Source organism: Conger conger, chromosome 16 (genome assembly GCF_963514075.1).
Source record: "Conger conger chromosome 16, fConCon1.1, whole genome shotgun sequence".
NCBI classification, from domain to species: domain Eukaryota; kingdom Metazoa; phylum Chordata; class Actinopteri; order Anguilliformes; family Congridae; genus Conger; species Conger conger.
The window spans coordinates 37,526,167-37,543,262 of record NC_083775.1 but is presented as its reverse complement, the minus strand read 5'-3'; the positions used below and the strand labels follow the sequence as shown (position 1 = coordinate 37,543,262).

The window sequence follows — 17,096 nt, the reverse complement described above, 5'->3', positions numbered from 1 at the left end:
GACTGATAAATGAATTGAAGAATTTTGAAAACTGTTCAAACTCTGCATTTTTTGTCAAAAAAAAACCACACTTGCAGTTTAGTCCACAAATTGGCTGTTTTGAAAAAGTAAAAAATGATTGATAGCAATTTCCCTAACCCTCTATATCAAACAAAACACTCCTGTGAAAAATCAATTGCCCCCTTAAACTTAGTAACTGGTTCCACTACCTTTAGCAGCAATAAATGCAACTAAACGCTTTCTATAATTTGATAACAGTCTTTCAAATCACTGTGGAGGGATTTTAGCCCACTCCAGAAAAGCTCTTAAAATGTGCCTGAATTAAAGCAGGTTTTTGAAGGTCAAATGTTGGCAGACAGGAACATCTGGTCGGGGTCACAAGCAGAAGTCCAAGCACAGTAAGGAAATCCGAACAATCGACAGTACAAAAAACGTAATCACAGAATCGTAAATCAAAAGTCTGATCAAAGTCAAGTAACAGAAAATCAAACCAAAGACAGAAGGTTAATCGAAAAGGGGGAGGTTGGGGTACAAACAAGGCGGGTTGTGTATTTATTTACTGATTTATCTAACCCTATAAACATTGCCTCATTGTGGTTGAGTCATCAATGTCCAAAATGATTGTTGCGTTCGTATATTTCTATAATGATATAAATGGTGATATAATAAAAACGCAAAGCGGCAATGCCAGATTAAAACTCAAGAGTTTTAGCGGGAACAGTAGCTTAGATACTTATCAGCCTCTTATTTGCAAAACAGGGCAATAAAACTCCAGGCTCCCCCTCGCCATGCTCAAAGTTTACAACCCTCCCCTCGCCACAGACTCAGACAATAAAAGGCATATTCTAACAATTCTTGATACCCTTTATCTATGTCAAAAAATCATGTTCTAATATAAGAACAAAAATATAAAATTCAGAAGTTGCATGAATACACACATTGTTTTTTCTTTCTTAGCTCACTTTTACTGTTTTAATTAACTTTTAATTTAAGTTTGTTTTCTGACTAATATTTAAGTTTATTTTATAATCCCTTCCATAATTTTCAAGACAACTATCTATTTGCCGTCTGTTTCTTGTTGTTGCGTAAATGCATTGCTAGGTAATTTCAGTACCAAACAAATGCAAAACATGTTAAGCAAGGTATAATGTGTCATATTCAGGTGACGGACAGGTGGGATTTCCAAATATTCATTTTCCAAAAAGATTTAATTTTACAGAGATATTTTTGTATTTAATTTTAAAAAGTAACATATTACTGTAAGCAATTGACTACTTTTTACATAAAAACTTGATCAAGGCTGTCTGAGATCAGAAGCAAGGAGCCAACCAAAGTCTGCAGAAGAATTGAGGCAAGTTCTCCAACATGCTTAGAACAACCTCCCTGCTGAATGTCTTATAGAACTGCAGGACAGCGTTGGCCATCTCAGAGAAGCAATGCAGTTTTAACGCCGAAGGGTGGTCACCAAAAATATTGATTTGATTACTGAAATGTAAAAAGTATAGTATGTTTATTTAGGACCTTTCATTGAATTATTTTAGACTTTTGCACAGTACTGTACGTAAAACCTCTAGTGAGTGTTTTTGTTTGTTTTGTCCGACAAAAATCTGTGCATAATACACAACGCTTTCACCACAGGTATGGGCTATATCCTGGGGGTATTTATCTGGCTGTTGTATTGTATGCTGTGTGTATGTGTGTTTTATTATTAAAGAATATAAATACGGTGATAACATAGGTTGATGATGGTTAATTTCTGCACAGTGTATGCTTGACAACAAATCAAGCTGATCAGGAGAGAGACAAGTAATTTCTTTGTTTGTAAAAGATTATTACCCACCAGGGAGAAGAGAAGCAAAGGTTGTCAACAGAAAGAAGGTATGTGAGACGGGTGCGTGGGGGTTGGACCCAAAATGCACGACTCAGAAACAATAGTAAAATAAAGTCCCGTTAGGGCTTTATTCGGGACGAGTCCCAGGAGCGTAGTCAATACAAGCAAAGTCCATACACGAAGATCCAGCCAAACAAATACAAAACAAACAAAAAGCACGGTGCCGAGGGAAGAGGCAATCTCGTAGTCGGTAGGCGTGCAGGGAGGTCCGGTAGCAGGAGAGCTGTCAGCGGGGCAGATGAACAGGCGGACGGCAGGCAGAGGCGTAGTCGTGGGCGAAGCGGGAGTCGAAACCATGAAACAATCAGCGGGGCAAAAGTACAAAAACGGTAGGCGGGGACGTAGTCGAGAAACAAAACGAAGGTCACAAAACAGAAATCAATAGTCGATGGTCAGTAAACAGGCGTGGATCGTAACGTGTAATCAAACAGTAACTCATGCTCAAGAGTTGCGTGAAAAAACAGAGGCAGACAATTTCGCAGTGAACAGTAGCGCGACTGGGCTATAAATGCAGGTGTAGACAGGTGTAGACAATTAGTAAGAGCGTAGCAAGGAAATGGAAAACAGGTGCGATGGATGACAAGTTTAACAAGGAGATTAGTAATCGTTAGTAATAAACCTATCCTGCCCTAGCATTAGTGAATTAGTAAATGACATGCACGAGAAACGTAAGGAAACATGAACACATGATTAGTCTTGTTAGTTTCTACCCAATCCTGATCTAGCGTTAGTAGTTTTAGTAAATAGACCAATAGAAACATAAGGGGAGTGAAGGACAGAACGAGAGAGAGAGAGAGAGAGAGAGAGAGAAAAGGCGGAACGCAAGGTTTGCGGAAAAACATGTAAAAGTGTATGCATAACAACGACCAGTTAACGTAACAATAAACATACATCGAAACATAACACAAAGCGAAACTAAGACGATAATCACTCAACATAACCAGGTAATATAATCGTACGAAAACATAACTAGACATGACAAGAAAATAAATCGTAACAAGACATAACTAGACATGACGAGAAAATAAATCGTAACAAGAAATAAACTAAACAACATGACAAACCTAGACTAACATAATACATGATAAGACACTACGTGACTAAGACAACATGAATAAACATAAATCAACATAAAACATGGTGAGACAGACCTGAAACGTGACAGTATGGTGGATTTACAGTTTATGTAGGCAAGATCTTACACCAGAAAAAATTCAATACATACGAGTTTGTTTGGATCTCTTTGTCATTGGTAAGTTTACTTTTAATGTGTTCTATCATTTAACTTCCTCACATTCAAGCCAAGTGTAAAGTCCAAACTAGTGAGCTATGAGGTACATTAAAAACAAAATCAGCTCATAAATGTTGTGGCACCATTATTTATGCAATATATCCTTACTAGTTGTATCCTAACTCTATTGGACATAAAGTCATTACTGAGACGATTAGGTATTCAATGATGAAAACGTTATCTCCCCGTGGTTACCAACTTCCTCTTGGCATTGTAGCTAGTTGGCTAGATTGCTTCTGCAATATCATATCCAGTTTCTGAGATACTCAATCCACTCTGTCTGGCACCAACAATCATTTCATGGTCAAAGTAATTTAGATCACATTTTTGGCTGATTCTGATGGTTGTTGTGAACATTAGCTTAAGCTTCTGACCCATGACTGTATGCATTGTGCTGCTGCCTTGGCTTATTTGATAATCACATGAATGGGTAGGTGTACAGGTGTTCCTAATACATTGTTCAGTGAGTGTATGTTAGTAATGCATAAATCAAGAGTATTAGCAGAAGTTATAGCTAACTACGTTATTGGGGGTGTCTCGGTGGCGCAGCCTGTAGAGCACTGACCGCATGCTCATTGTGAGCCGCGACGTCGGCGGTTCGAATCCGACCGTCTGACATTTGTCGCCTGTCTTCCCCTCTCTCTCGCTCCCATTCTTCCTGTCTCTCTACACTATATACTGTCCAATAAAGCTGAAAAAGGCCTAAAAAAATATATATCTATAGCTAACTACGTTATGTTTGAACTGAAGTACAGCTGGTGCTACAGCCCTATAGGGCAGGCAGAGGGTTGCTGCAGTAGTGAAGTTTCCTCTCTTAGATATTTGTTTTATTCAGGTACAGGTCAATCCAGCCTTTTATATGAAAACTGATATTGACTGCGCACCATCATAATAAATTTTAATGGTGCCATCTCATCTAGGTCTAGTTTAACCCCTGTGTTTGACCAAATAAATGTACGTGTTGCTATGAGTTGCTATGGCCACTTGTCCAACCCGTTGTCATCAAGGAAATTGTCACAAGATTAACAATGTTCCGTATGCTATGCCGTGGGTGCATGCGTGTGTTGTATTATGTGGTATGCTGTGTCTTTGTAGCTTCATCAGGTTTTTATTTATTTTTTATCATAATTCTCCTTTCTTTCCTATTTGCAGCTCTCCCCTGAAACATTCATTTTTTTGTCATCTCAGTTCCTCTTTTAATTAAATATGCCTGTGGCTTTATTTCCTCTCCAAGAAATGGCGAGCCACTCTCTAAAGTGGGAACTTGGGACATTGAACCGAGTGGGCATGTACAGTCAAATATGTATTTAAAAACTTTTTAGATGGTGGTAAAACTTTTAAATGCTCATACAAATCACCAACTCAAAAAACTGAATAAAATGGTGGAACTGCTTTTAAAATACCTAGTAAACCACAGTGATTTCACGTGAATATAATTGGCAAAGTATTTCAAATGGTGTGTTTGAGCCGGGCCTGGTAAGTCGCCATTCGAGACTGTAGCTTGTAGGCTACTGAAGCTGAGTGTATGCTTGTAGGCTACTGAAGATGAGTGTATGCTTGTAGGTTACTGAAGCTGTGTGTATGCTTGTAGGCTACTGAAGCTGTGTGTATGCTTGTAGGCTACTGAAGATGAGTGTATGCTTGTAGGTTACTGAAGCTGTGTGTATGCTTGTAGGCTACTGAAGCTGTGTGTATGCTTGTAGGCTACTGAAGCTGAGTGTATGCTTGTAGGTTACTGAAGCTGTGTGTATGCTTGTAGGCTACTGAAGATGAGTGTATGCTTGTAGGTTACTGAAGCTGTGTGTATGCTTGTAGGCTACTGAAGCTGTGTGTATGCTTGTAGGCTACTGAAGCTGAGTGTATGCTTGTAGGTTACTGAAGCTGTGTGTATGCTTGTAGGCTACTGAAGCTGAGTGTATGCTTGTAGGTTACTGAAGCTGTGTGTATGCTTGTAGGCTACTGAAGCTGAGTGTATGCTTGTAGGCTACTGAAGCTGTGTGTATGCTTGTAGGCTACTGAAGCTGAGTGTATGCTTGTAGGTTACTGAAGATGAGTGTATGCTTGTAGGCTACTGAAGCTGAGTGTATGCTTGTAGGTTACTGAAGCTGTGTGTATGCTTGTAGGCTACTGAAGCTGAGTGTATGCTTGTAGGCTACTGAAGCTGTGTGTATGCTTGTAGGCTACTGAAGCTGAGTGTATGCTTGTAGGCTACTGAAGCTGTGTGTATGCTTGTAGGCTACTGAAGATGAGTGTATGCTTGTAGGTTTCTGAAGCTGAGTGTATGCTTGTAGGCTACTGAAGATGAGTGTATGCTTGTAGGCTACTGAAGATGAGTGTATGCTTGTAGGCTACTGAAGCTGAGTGTATGCTTGTAGGCTACTGAAGCTGAGTGTATGCTTGTAGGCTACTGAAGCTGTGTGTATGCTTGTAGGCTACTGAAGATGAGTGTATGCTTGTAGGTTTCTGAAGCTGAGTGTATGCTTGTAGGCTACTGAAGATGAGTGTATGCTTGTAGGCTACTGAAGATGAGTGTATGCTTGTAGGCTACTGAAGATGAGTGTATGCTTGTAGGTTACTGAAGATGAGTGTATGCTTGTAGGCTACTGAAGCTGTGTGTATGCTTGTAGGCTACTGAAGCTGAGTGTATGCTTGTAGGTTACTGAAGCTGTGTGTATGCTTGTAGGCTACTGAAGCTGAGTGTATGCTTGTAGGCTACTGAAGCTGTGTGTATGCTTGTAGGCTACTGAAGCTGAGTGTATGCTTGTAGGTTACTGAAGATGAGTGTATGCTTGTAGGCTACTGAAGCTGAGTGTATGCTTGTAGGTTACTGAAGCTGTGTGTATGCTTGTAGGTTACTGAAGCTGAGTGTATGCTTGTAGGCTACTGAAGCTGTGTGTATGCTTGTAGGCTACTGAAGCTGAGTGTATGCTTGTAGGCTACTGAAGATGTGTGTATGCTTGTAGGCTACTGAAGATGAGTGTATGCTTGTAGGTTTCTGAAGCTGAGTGTATGCTTGTAGGCTACTGAAGATGAGTGTATGCTTGTAGGCTACTGAAGATGAGTGTATGCTTGTAGGCTACTGAAGCTGAGTGTATGCTTGTAGGCTACTGAAGCTGTGTGTATGCTTGTAGGCTACTGAAGATGAGTGTATGCTTGTAGGTTTCTGAAGCTGAGTGTATGCTTTTAGGCTACTGAAGATGAGTGTATGCTTGTAGGCTACTGAAGATGAGTGTATGCTTGTAGGCTACTGAAGATGAGTGTATGCTTGTAGGTTACTGAAGATGAGTGTATGCTTGTAGGCTACTGAAGCTGAGTGTATGCTTGTAGGCTACTGAAGCTGAGTGTATGCTTGTAGGCTACTGAAGCTGTGTGTATGCTTGTAGGCTACTGAAGCTGAGTGTATGCTTGTAGGCTACTGAAGCTGAGTGTATGCTTGTAGGTTACTGAAGATGAGTGTATGCTTGTAGGCTACTGAAGCTGAGTGTATGCTTGTAGGCTACTGAAGCTGAGTGTATGCTTGTAGGCTACTGAAGCTGAGTGTATGCTTGTAGGCTACTGAAGCTGAGTGTATGCTTGTAGGTTACTGAAGCTGAGTGTATGCTTGTAGGTTACTGAAGCTGAGTGTATGCTTGTTGGAGAGCAGGTTTTAACCCTTTGGAGAGCAGGTTTTATCAGTGTCCGTGTTCCAGAACTCTCTACAACTTGCGGGCTCCTGATTGGACCAAAACATAAGAAAAATGTTGGGTCTTAACATTGCTACCGGCTAGGTGTGAGATACCATTCCAAACCGACCCACCTAGCTCACAGGTTCCTGATTGTTTTCTGATATGTCAAAAGGTTTTGGGTGAGATCGGCTTGAATTCATCAGGTGTGAGTGGTTTTGCGAGCCATTCCTGTTGAACAATCTTGGTCGACCAGCTCATGCCCAGCTAGACCAGCTTTATGACCAGCTCATACCCAGCTAGACCAGCTTGATAACCAGCTCATACCCAGCTAGACCAGCTTTATGACCAGCTCATACCCAGCTAGACCAGCTTTATGACCAGCTCATACCCAGCTAGACCAGCTTTATGACCAGCTCATACCCAGCTAGACCAGCTTTATGACCAGCTCATACCCAGTTAGACCAGCTTTATGACCAGCTCATACCCAGCTAGACCAGCTTATGACCAGCTCATACCCAGCTAGACCAGCTTTATGACCAGCTCATACCCAGCTAGACCAGCTCATGACCAGCTCATACCCAGCGAGACCAGCTTTATGACCAGCTCATACCCAGTTAGACCAGCTTTATGACCAGCTCATACCCAGCTAGACCAGCTTATGACCAGCTCATACCCAGCGAGACCAGCTTTATGGCCAGCTTGGTCATGCTGGTTGACCAGCTCATACCCAGAGAGACCAGCTTCATGGCCAGCTTGGTCATGGTGGATTTTACAGCAGGGATATCACGGCTGTCACCTCACCTTACCTGTTCAGGCAGGTGGATGGACCCACTGCACGGTGAATCTGCTCTCAGTGCCAACACTGTTATTAGCGCTGTTTCAGCACCGCTAGCCCCTGAAAAGATAGAAAGAGAGAGAGGGGGATGGAGGAGCTGGGAAAAGGGGGGGTGACTGCTGTTTCCATGACAATGTTTCCACCATGCAAAAAAAAAAATCATTTAGTTCGAAAGACATTTCATCCAGTTCAGTGAGCCGAGACAGGGAGAAGGGATTGGGAGCCGGGAATCAAGAGGAACTGTTCCTTAGCTGCTGCGTCCAATTATACTCCAGCAAACTGTGCTGATCATGATTATTATTTAAAATATGTACCGTGACTATTACAAATGATAGGAATCCAAGGATGCCCTTCTCTAAAATTGCAATTTAGTACTTGTTAATAATATAACTGGTAATGTCTGAGGTTTTCTGTGTCAGCAAGAAAATCCCTTTGTTTTCGAAGGAACCACGTTTTATGTTGTGGTCTGTTCTGGGGTTTATTGGCGTATAAATGAAAGGAATTCTCCATGACTCTGTGTGCAGAGTCGCTGGGACGCTGTCTCTTGTTGTCTGTCGGTTTCTCATTGATTGGTCTTTCAGTCGTCTTTCCCAAAGCCTGCATCTCTCTAACCGATTCATATGGGTTCCCTCATCTGGCTTCCTCCCTCTCCATCCACAGCACAGAGGTGAGGAGTCTAACCTGCTGTGTGAGGGGTCAGTTATGTGTGCGGCTGTCGTCCGTGTCACTGCAATCGCGGGAGGGCTCCGCTTTCTCTGTTCAACCTGAAGTGATTAACCCAGTCCTAGACATCCCACGCTGCCTCCACCCTGACATTTGAGGAGGACCCAAGGCTGCAGAGTCACAGGTTCTCCTCATTAGGAGTCCAGAGCCTGAAGGCATTCAAACCCTGCGGTGCTCTCACTGGAGCACTGACACAGACGGAGCAGGGAGCTGTCAGAACCCCCCTTCGTCCTAGAGTGTGGTAGGGTAGTACGGTATGTAGCCATTTCTTGGGGTTAGGGTGCGGTAGGGTAGTACGTCATGTAGCCATTTCTTGGGGTTAGGGTGCGGTAGGGTAGTACGTCATGTAGCCATTTTGTGTTGTTAGGGTATGGTAGGGTTGTATGCCATGTAGCCATTTTGTGGGGTTAGGGTGTGCCTTTAACTTCATATACCATTGGATTTAAGTTAAACCCACAACAGGGCTATTGGAATATAATCCACAGAAATCATATCTATCCATCTTCAACCGCCTCTGTTTAACAGAAAAGTATTGGAGGCAAAACCCATTAATTCAGAACTGGTTTCTGGAAGGAATAGGCTCAGGATAGACAATTGTGGAACTCCATAATTTTTTGTTTTTAAATACAAGATAGTGAAACCTATTTTTGTGAAAAGAATTTTAAAAGTTCATATTTATATAGTAAAATAAAGGACTCATTGTTGCCTCATTGTGTCTGAAGGCCCTTTAGAGGTTGACTGTGCTGCCATCTAGTAGTTATGTTGCAGCATTACATATCCACAGCAAGTATCAAAGTCAGATAAATCCAAAAGTGGGTTCTGCGGGGGGGAGGGGGGGGGGTGTTAAGGTTTGATCAAAACGCTTTTATTAAAACTATGAATGTTTAGAATAATGAGGAAGTTTGATTTAAATGCTTTTATTTAAACTGTGAATGTTTTACCATTTCCAATCCTTTCCCATTCCCAAAAAAAAATTTGTTTCAAAAGGAATACACGAACGTTTTGGGAAATATACATTAATACACTAAGACTTTAACTTAGGAAGGATACGTGTGTTCACTGGTTCTCTTGTCACTCGTTTGAATTAATTAATTAATTTATTTATTTATTTATTTATTTATTTATTTATTTATTTATTTATTTATTTTCCTTTTTCCCTTCTTCCCTGCATGTGTATTTCAGGTGGCACGGATGGTGCAGTGGGTAGCACTGCCGCCTCACAGCAAGGAGGTCCTGGGTTCGAATCCCGGTCAGCCGGGGCCTCTCTGTGTGTAGTTTGCATGTTCTCCCCGTGTCTGCGTGGGTTTCCTCCCACAGTCCAAAGACATGCAGGTTAGGCTGACTGGAGAGTCTATATATTGAATGAATGTGTATTTCAAATACACATGATACCTTGTGTAAATAGAACAGCTTCAGAGTTGCTGTAAGGTGAATTATTATTATATATATTTTATATATATACAAATAAAATATTCTGTGTTTCTGCCCACAGAACTGCTGCTTACTGGATGTTATTTGTTTTCGCACCATTCTCTGCAAACTCCAGAGACTGTTGTGTATGAAAATCCCAGGAGATCAGCAGTACTTAATCCACCCTGTCTGGCACCAACAAACATCCCACGGTCAAAGTCACATTTCTTCCCCATTCTCACATTTGGACTGAACAACATCTGAACCCCTTGACCACATCTGCATGCTTTTTTGCATTTACTTGCTCCCACATGATTGGCTGATTACATATTTGCATTAAAAAGCTGGTGTACAAGTCTACCTAATAAATTATGTACATGAATTACAATGCAAATACAAATGACACAAATAATAAGCACAAAAAGGACTGGCAAATGATCTCAAACGATTGATTTAATATTCTTACAATGCAGTGCATGTCTGTGGCTGAGAAGCATGCCAAGGTGAAAGATGAACACGGCGAAGGAGTTCTTCCTCCGCAACAGAACACAACACAACTGAAGCTCACTTGTGTAATAAAGGCAATCAACAAATAATGCTATTTATAATGCTAACTACAAAATTAAAAATCCCATACCGCACACTCAAGTTTTATGAATCAATAATAAGAGATTCAGTTCCAATGGCCCAAAACTCACTAAGCTTCACTCACTGCAATTGAATCCATAGAGTGTACTTCAGCACTCTGCCAAAGCATTGTGCAATAATATCGAGCTTTTAAAACCTCCCTTGTGTAAATACATTAAACTATGTTTACGCCATTTCATGAGCCCGGGAAAAACCATAAGAGATTATGACCAATGGACACATATAATGAAATGCAAGCACACAAACAATGTTTTCAAAGCTATGCAGTGTATGTTTTCACGAACGCCCATAATTAATATAGCACGGAATTTAGAGATAAACTGTGGCATTCATCCCTATTGAAAAACTATGAGTGGTTCCCTGGCTCTCAAGATCTGTGTTGTAGTTCCTACTGGACCCATGGAAGCTAAATGGAAAAAACTAAATCATTGGTAATAAAATTGTGTAATTAGGATAACTGTACATCTTAAGATGCTTGCATAAATCTGTGCAGAACATTTTTTAAATAAGATTTTAAATAAAAGCTTGTGCTGTTGGCATTACTTGAGAGCAACTATGAGCATTAGCGGAAATGCACTCATGGAGAGTTACATGAAATACACAAGAACAAACTGGTTTTAGCAGTGGCTAATTAGCTGTATGGAGTTCTGGTTTTAGCAGTGGCTAATTCGCTGTATGGAGTTCTGGTTTTGGCAACCGTAACAGCATGGTTGCAGATAGTCAAATGACTGTACAGCAGCTATAGCTGATTGACTTATTTAATAACTGACGGCACATTCCAGACAATGTTAAATAAATAGGCTAGCTTACATAGAAGCCAAACGCAAATCAAAATGCCCTTAGTTGTCAAACCTCTCTTTCTCAATTAATACAAAATGTTTAGTTTTTTTTTAAAAGCTCCAGCTTTTTGCAAGGATAAATCTCCTTTACGTCGAACCTACAACGGAGAGATGCACAGCCCAACATAAAATGCACAGCCCAACGTGCAGAAACACCTATACTGAGTTTAAGAGGCACTGAAGAAATAAGGCACTGGCACTGCAGTGTTTTTGAGAAAGCCTCAGCCAAAAAACACTACTGGGACTCCAGGTCCCACAGGCTCACCGACATCACTGCATGAACTGAGCCAATATAGTCGACAAAAGCATAGTTGCGTTTAATCACTTTAGTTCCCCCTAGTGGCGGGTTGAAGTTACAGCAGCTGTGCCAATATAGTCGACGAAAGCATAGTTGCGTTTAATCACTTTAGTTCCCCCTAGTGGCGGGTTGAAGTTACAGCACCGGTTGTACGTAATTAGCTGGGTACAAGCCTTCCTTCCCATCGCCGTTGATCCCGCGACACCAGCCTTGGTCATCTTCATCTTCAATCTTCAGAAACACCTCGCCTTGGTGGAGGACGGGAGTAAATCGCCAGAAAAGTATTAATCAAACACGTGCGCTCAACAGTGAGAGATATTATATGTCACTTAACAAGGAAGAAAAGTGTTAATCAGGCACATGCACTCAATACAATAACAGATATATGCCATTTAACATTGCATAGCTAACCAGGTGGGAACAGTGACAGATAGGACTGATTTCACAAGCCAGGGATAGTTTCTGATCTGTGATGACCCTTTAAAATGATATGGTAGTTTTCTTTGGCTGGTGCCATTTACTGTTGATGGAAAGCGATGGAGGTGTGAACTGTGTTATGAACCTGCTTTAAAGGAGAGCTCGTCTGGTTCCTGTCCCACGTAGTCATACAGCGATCTAACTTTCACTCCTCCAATCATCACGCTGAGGGGAGCACAGAACATTGTGGCTAGAGAACACCACATACACGCGTGTACTGCACAATACAGAGGTGAGAACACCACATACACGTGTGTACTGCACAATACAGAGGTGAGAACACCACATACACGTGTGTACTGCACAATACAGAGGTGAGAACACACACATGCGTGTACTGCACAATACAGAGGTGAGAACACCACATACACGTGTGTACTGCACAATACAGAGGTGAGAACATCACATACACGTGTGTACTGCACAATACAGAGGTGAGAACACACACATGCGTGTACTGCACAATACAGAGGTGAGAACACACACGCGCGTGTACTGCACAATACAGAGGTGAAAACACACACACACACGTGTACTGCAGAATACAGAGTTGTCAATACTGAACACACACGACGCACATGCATGTGCTACACAATACAGAGCTGTGAATACAAACAGCACATACATGTGTGTGCTACACAATACAGAGCTGTGAATACAAACAGCACATACATGTGTGTGCTATATAATACAGAGCTGTGAATATAAACAGCACATACATGTGTGTGCTACACAATACAGAGCTGTGAATACAAACAGCACATACATGTGTGTGCTACACAATACAGAGCTGTGAATACAAACAGCACATACATGTGTGTGCTATATAATACAGAGCTGTGAATATAAACAGCACATACATGTGTGTGCTACATAATACAGAGCTGTGAATACAAACAGCACATACATGTGTGTGCTACACAATACAGAGCTGTGAATACAAACAGTAGATTTAGTGACGGAATCAAACAACCAACAGAGATGAGCAGACACATTTTTTAGTTTCTATATACCTTCATAACAGAGAAAGCATATGAACAGTTTACCTTCTCTCCAGAGGAGTTTCTTTCTCAACTATCTGCCTCTTCTCTTTCTTCGGCTTTTCTGTGGGAATCCAGTCCTGACAGACACAGGTGCGTGTGCGCGCGTGTATGTGTGTGTGAGAGAGAGAAAGAGAGAGAGAGAGAAACTATGGTTAGATTTTTTCTGGCTGTAGCCCATCCACTTCATCTTCCATTTTGCTTGGTAAGGCTGGTTACTACTTGCAAAACTCTGCCTTTAACCCATCCAAATTACTTAGGAGCAGTGGGTAGCCAAAGTGCAGCTTCTAGGGACCAACTCCATTTTTGGGGCCAGTGCCTTGGTCATGGCAGGAGTCCACCAAGGTTCAGACTCGCCAGTGAACCTAGCCTGCATGTCTTTGCACTACTACGTATGCACTACACATGTTGTTGAAGTTGGTACCTGGAACTGCGGCCAGTCGGTGGGCATGCCGGGCCCACGGTGGTTCCTCCACCAGCGCAGGTCCTCCTGCTCGTTAATGGACATGAGGGCGTGGTGGAGCTCGCCGTACACCGCCTTCACACTGAGAGACCACACATCATTCCCTCCACTGTCAGAGACCAACGCACTTTAACCGGCTGCTCAGATTCTGCTCAAGAGACGAGGAGCAACCACCGCTACAGCCTGTTCTCAGTGCAGTAACCTGCTGTAGGATCCAGCTATGTCAGCTATGTCAGCTTGAAAATTTAACTGGTCAAACTGGTCTAGCTGGGTATGAGCTGGTCAACCAGCATGGCCAAGCTGATCATAAAGCTGGTCTAGCTGGGTATGAGCTGGTCAACCAGCATGGCCAAGCTGATCATAAAGCTGGTCTAGCTGGGTATGAGCTGGTCAACCAGCATGGCCAAGCTGATCATAAAGCTGGTCTAGCTGGGTATGAGCTGGTCAACCAGCATGGCCAATCTGGTCTTAAAGCTGGTCTAGTTGAGTATGAGCTGGTCAACCAGCTTGTGCTGGTAGCTTGTCTGAGCAAGCTGTTTCAAAACATAGCTTGAGCTGGTCAAACCATGTCAAACTGGGACCTGGTCTGAACTGGTCAACCAGCTACCAGCTGTTTCAAAACTCAGCTCAAGCAGTTTTTTTCAGCAGGGCTCCTACCTATACAAGCAGCCTACATGACAATGAAGAAATGACATCTGTACATAACATGGGAGAAAAATAAAAAATACAAAATGGCGATGCAGTGGGACACTAATGTAATAATATTAATATCAGTATTTGTTGTTTGTGAGGTTTCAGTAGGGCAGTCGAATTAGAAATACAGGTGCGTTTCTATACCTGTCATTGTTTGTGATGTCCAGGTGTCTGTGTATGGACAGAAAGGCTTGCTTAAGGAAGCTGATCCTCTTCTTCTCCTCCTCTTGTGCCTGGTCGAAAATGCACTCCATCTCCTCCATGTAGCGCGGGGCGTAGCGGGACACCTCCTCCAGCACCTTCTCATAGCGCAAGCGCATCTGGAGAGGAGCGCGGGCGTGTCATGAGCACGGCGCCGTGACCTCGTACACGGACGCTGACACGCACGTCGAGAGTGAGCAGCTGGGAACGAGCAGCGTGTACGTCTAGAGCAGGGGCGCGCAACAAGGGCCGATCCGTTTTGGGATTTTGTGCCAACTTCTGGTCTTAATTATTTCATTGATTCAATCATACCTTATCTGACATGCGTATGAGTACTGGCTAGAGCTGCAGACTGCAAGTGTATCCTAATGATTTTAATGTGCTCAAGTACAGGCTTGAATCCGGGTCATTTATAGATCTCCCTCTCCCTCTCTCTCTCTCAATTTCAAATTCAATTGCTTTATTAGCAAGACATACTGTATTTCCAAAGCAACACATATAATACTATACACTAAATATACAAGCCCCTCCGAGGAATTGCCACCTTAACGTGGTGGAGAGGTTTGTGTGTCCCGGTGATCCTGGGAGCTATGTTGTCGGGGCCATTAGCCCCCAGTAGGGTCTCCCAAGGCAAATTGGTCCCAGGGGGAGGGGCCTGACTAAGAGCGATTCAAAGACTCCATGATACGGCCACACAATGACCCAGTTACCTCGCCCGGAAAAGGGAAACCGGGGCCCCCTGCTGGAGCCAGACCCGGGAGGGGAGCTCGTCGGCGAGCGTCTGGTGGCCGGGCCTTATCCCATGGGGCCCGGCCGGGCACAGCCCGAACTGGTCACGTGGGGTCGCTGCCCTGTGGGCTCACCACCTGCAGGGGTCGGCATCGGAGTCGGGTGCTTTGCCCAACGGGCAGTAGGCAAAGGCGGGGATCCGGGCGTGCTGATCCTGGGCGTCGCAGACTGGTTCTGGGGACGTGGAATGTCACCTCTCTGGTGGGGAAGGAACCGGAGCTAGTGCGGGAGGCGGAGCGGTACCAACTAGATATAGTTTGGCTCACCTTTTCTGGAGTTGCTCAAGGTGAGAGGCGCCGGGCGGGTGTGGGGATACTCACAAGCCACCGGGTGAGCGCCACTGTGTTGGAGTTTCACCCGGGGAACGAGAGGGTCGCCTCTCTGTGACTACGTGTCGCTGGGGGGAAAGCTCTGACTGTCATTTGTGCTTATGCACCAAACGGCAGTTCAGAGTATCCGGCCTTCTTGGAGTCACTGGGCAGCATCCTGAAATTGTCACATGGGCAATGATGGAGAAACCTGGAGGGGGGTGATTGGGAGGAACGGCCTGCCTGATCTGAACCCAAGCCGTGTTTTGTTATTGGACTTCTGTGCTGGTCATGGATTGTCGATAACAAACACCATGTTTGAGCATAGGGTAGCTCATAAGTGTACTTGGTACCAGAGCACCTTAGGCCAAAGATCGATGATCGACTTTGTGGTCGTATCATCAGACATGTCTTGGACACTCAGGTGAAGAGAGGAGCAGAGCTGTCAATTGATCACCACCTGGTGGTGAGTTGGATCAAGTGGCCGGGGAGGCTGCCGGACAGACCCGGTAAACCCAGATGTGTAGTGAGGGTGAACTGGGAATGTCTGGCGGAGGCCCCTGTTCGCGAGGTCTTCAACTCCCACCTCCGGAGGAACTTCTAACGCATCCCGGGGGAAGCTGGGGACATGGAGTCCGAGTGGGCCATGTTCAAAGCCTCCATTGCAGAGGCGGCAAGCAGGAGCTGTGGCCAGAAGGTCATCAGTGCCTGTCGGGGCGGCAACCCAAGAACCCGCTGGTGGACACCAACGGTGAGGGAGGCCGTCAAGCTGAAGAAGGAGGCCTTTCAGGCTTGCCTGGCCCGGGGGTCCCCTGAAGCAGCAGACAGGTACCGGGTGGCCAGAAGGGCTGCGGCCTCGGCAGTCGCTGAAGCAAAAACCCGGGTATGGGAGGAGTTCGGGGAGGCTATGGAGAAGGACTTTCGGTTGGCCTTGAGGAAGTTCTGGCAAACCATCTGATAACTCAGAAAGGGAAAGCAGGGCTTGTCTCAGGCTGTTTTCAGCAGGGGAGGAGAACTGCTGACCCGGACTGGGGATATTGTCGGGCGGTGGAAAGAGCACTTCGAGGAGCTCCTGAACCCGAACAACACGTCCTCTGTGGAAGAGGCAGAGCCCGAAGACTCGGGGGAATCTGCACCTATGTCCCTGGCGGAAGTTACTGAGGTAGTCAAAAAGCTCCTCAGTGGCAAGTCGCCAGGTGTAGATGAGATTCGCCCTGAGATGCTGAAGGCTCTGGACATTGTTGGGCTGTCTTGGCTGACACGCCTCTTCAGTGTTGCGTGGAGGTCGGGGACAGTACCTGCAGAGTGGCAGACCGGGGTGGTGGTCCCCATTTTCAAGAAGGGGGACTGGAGGGTGTGCTCCAATTATCGGGATATCACACTCCTCAGCCTCCCTGGGAAAGCTTACTCTAGGGTGCTGGAAAGGAGGCTCCGACCGACGGTCGAACCTCGGATTCAGGAGGAGCAATGTGGCTTCCATCCTGGTCGTGGAACAGTGGACCAGCTCTTTACCTTGGCAGGGTTG

The 17,096-nt window shown here is 44.3% G+C and overlaps 1 protein-coding gene across 3 annotated transcripts in view; it reads right to left on the bottom strand.

The window, feature by feature from the left end:
- Positions 1-10,250: 10,250 nt before the first annotated feature.
- The window catches only part of LOC133115265 (protein kinase C and casein kinase substrate in neurons protein 2-like), a 19,058-nt gene continuing 12,212 nt past the window's right edge, over positions 10,251-17,096 (bottom strand). For 2 of the 3 annotated variants that reach the window (XM_061225088.1, XM_061225087.1), the window contains exons 5-9: positions 14,418-14,593; positions 13,542-13,662; positions 13,124-13,197; positions 12,163-12,242; positions 10,251-11,848 (exon numbers count right to left, since the gene is read on the bottom strand). In XM_061225088.1, the coding sequence (XP_061081072.1) occupies positions 11,736-11,848; positions 12,163-12,242; positions 13,124-13,197; positions 13,542-13,662; positions 14,418-14,593 (564 nt within the window). In that variant the 3' untranslated portion in view covers positions 10,251-11,735. The remainder of the gene's footprint in view (positions 11,849-12,162; positions 12,243-13,123; positions 13,198-13,541; positions 13,663-14,417; positions 14,594-17,096) is intronic. The other variant, XM_061225089.1, reaches the window with a different exon arrangement.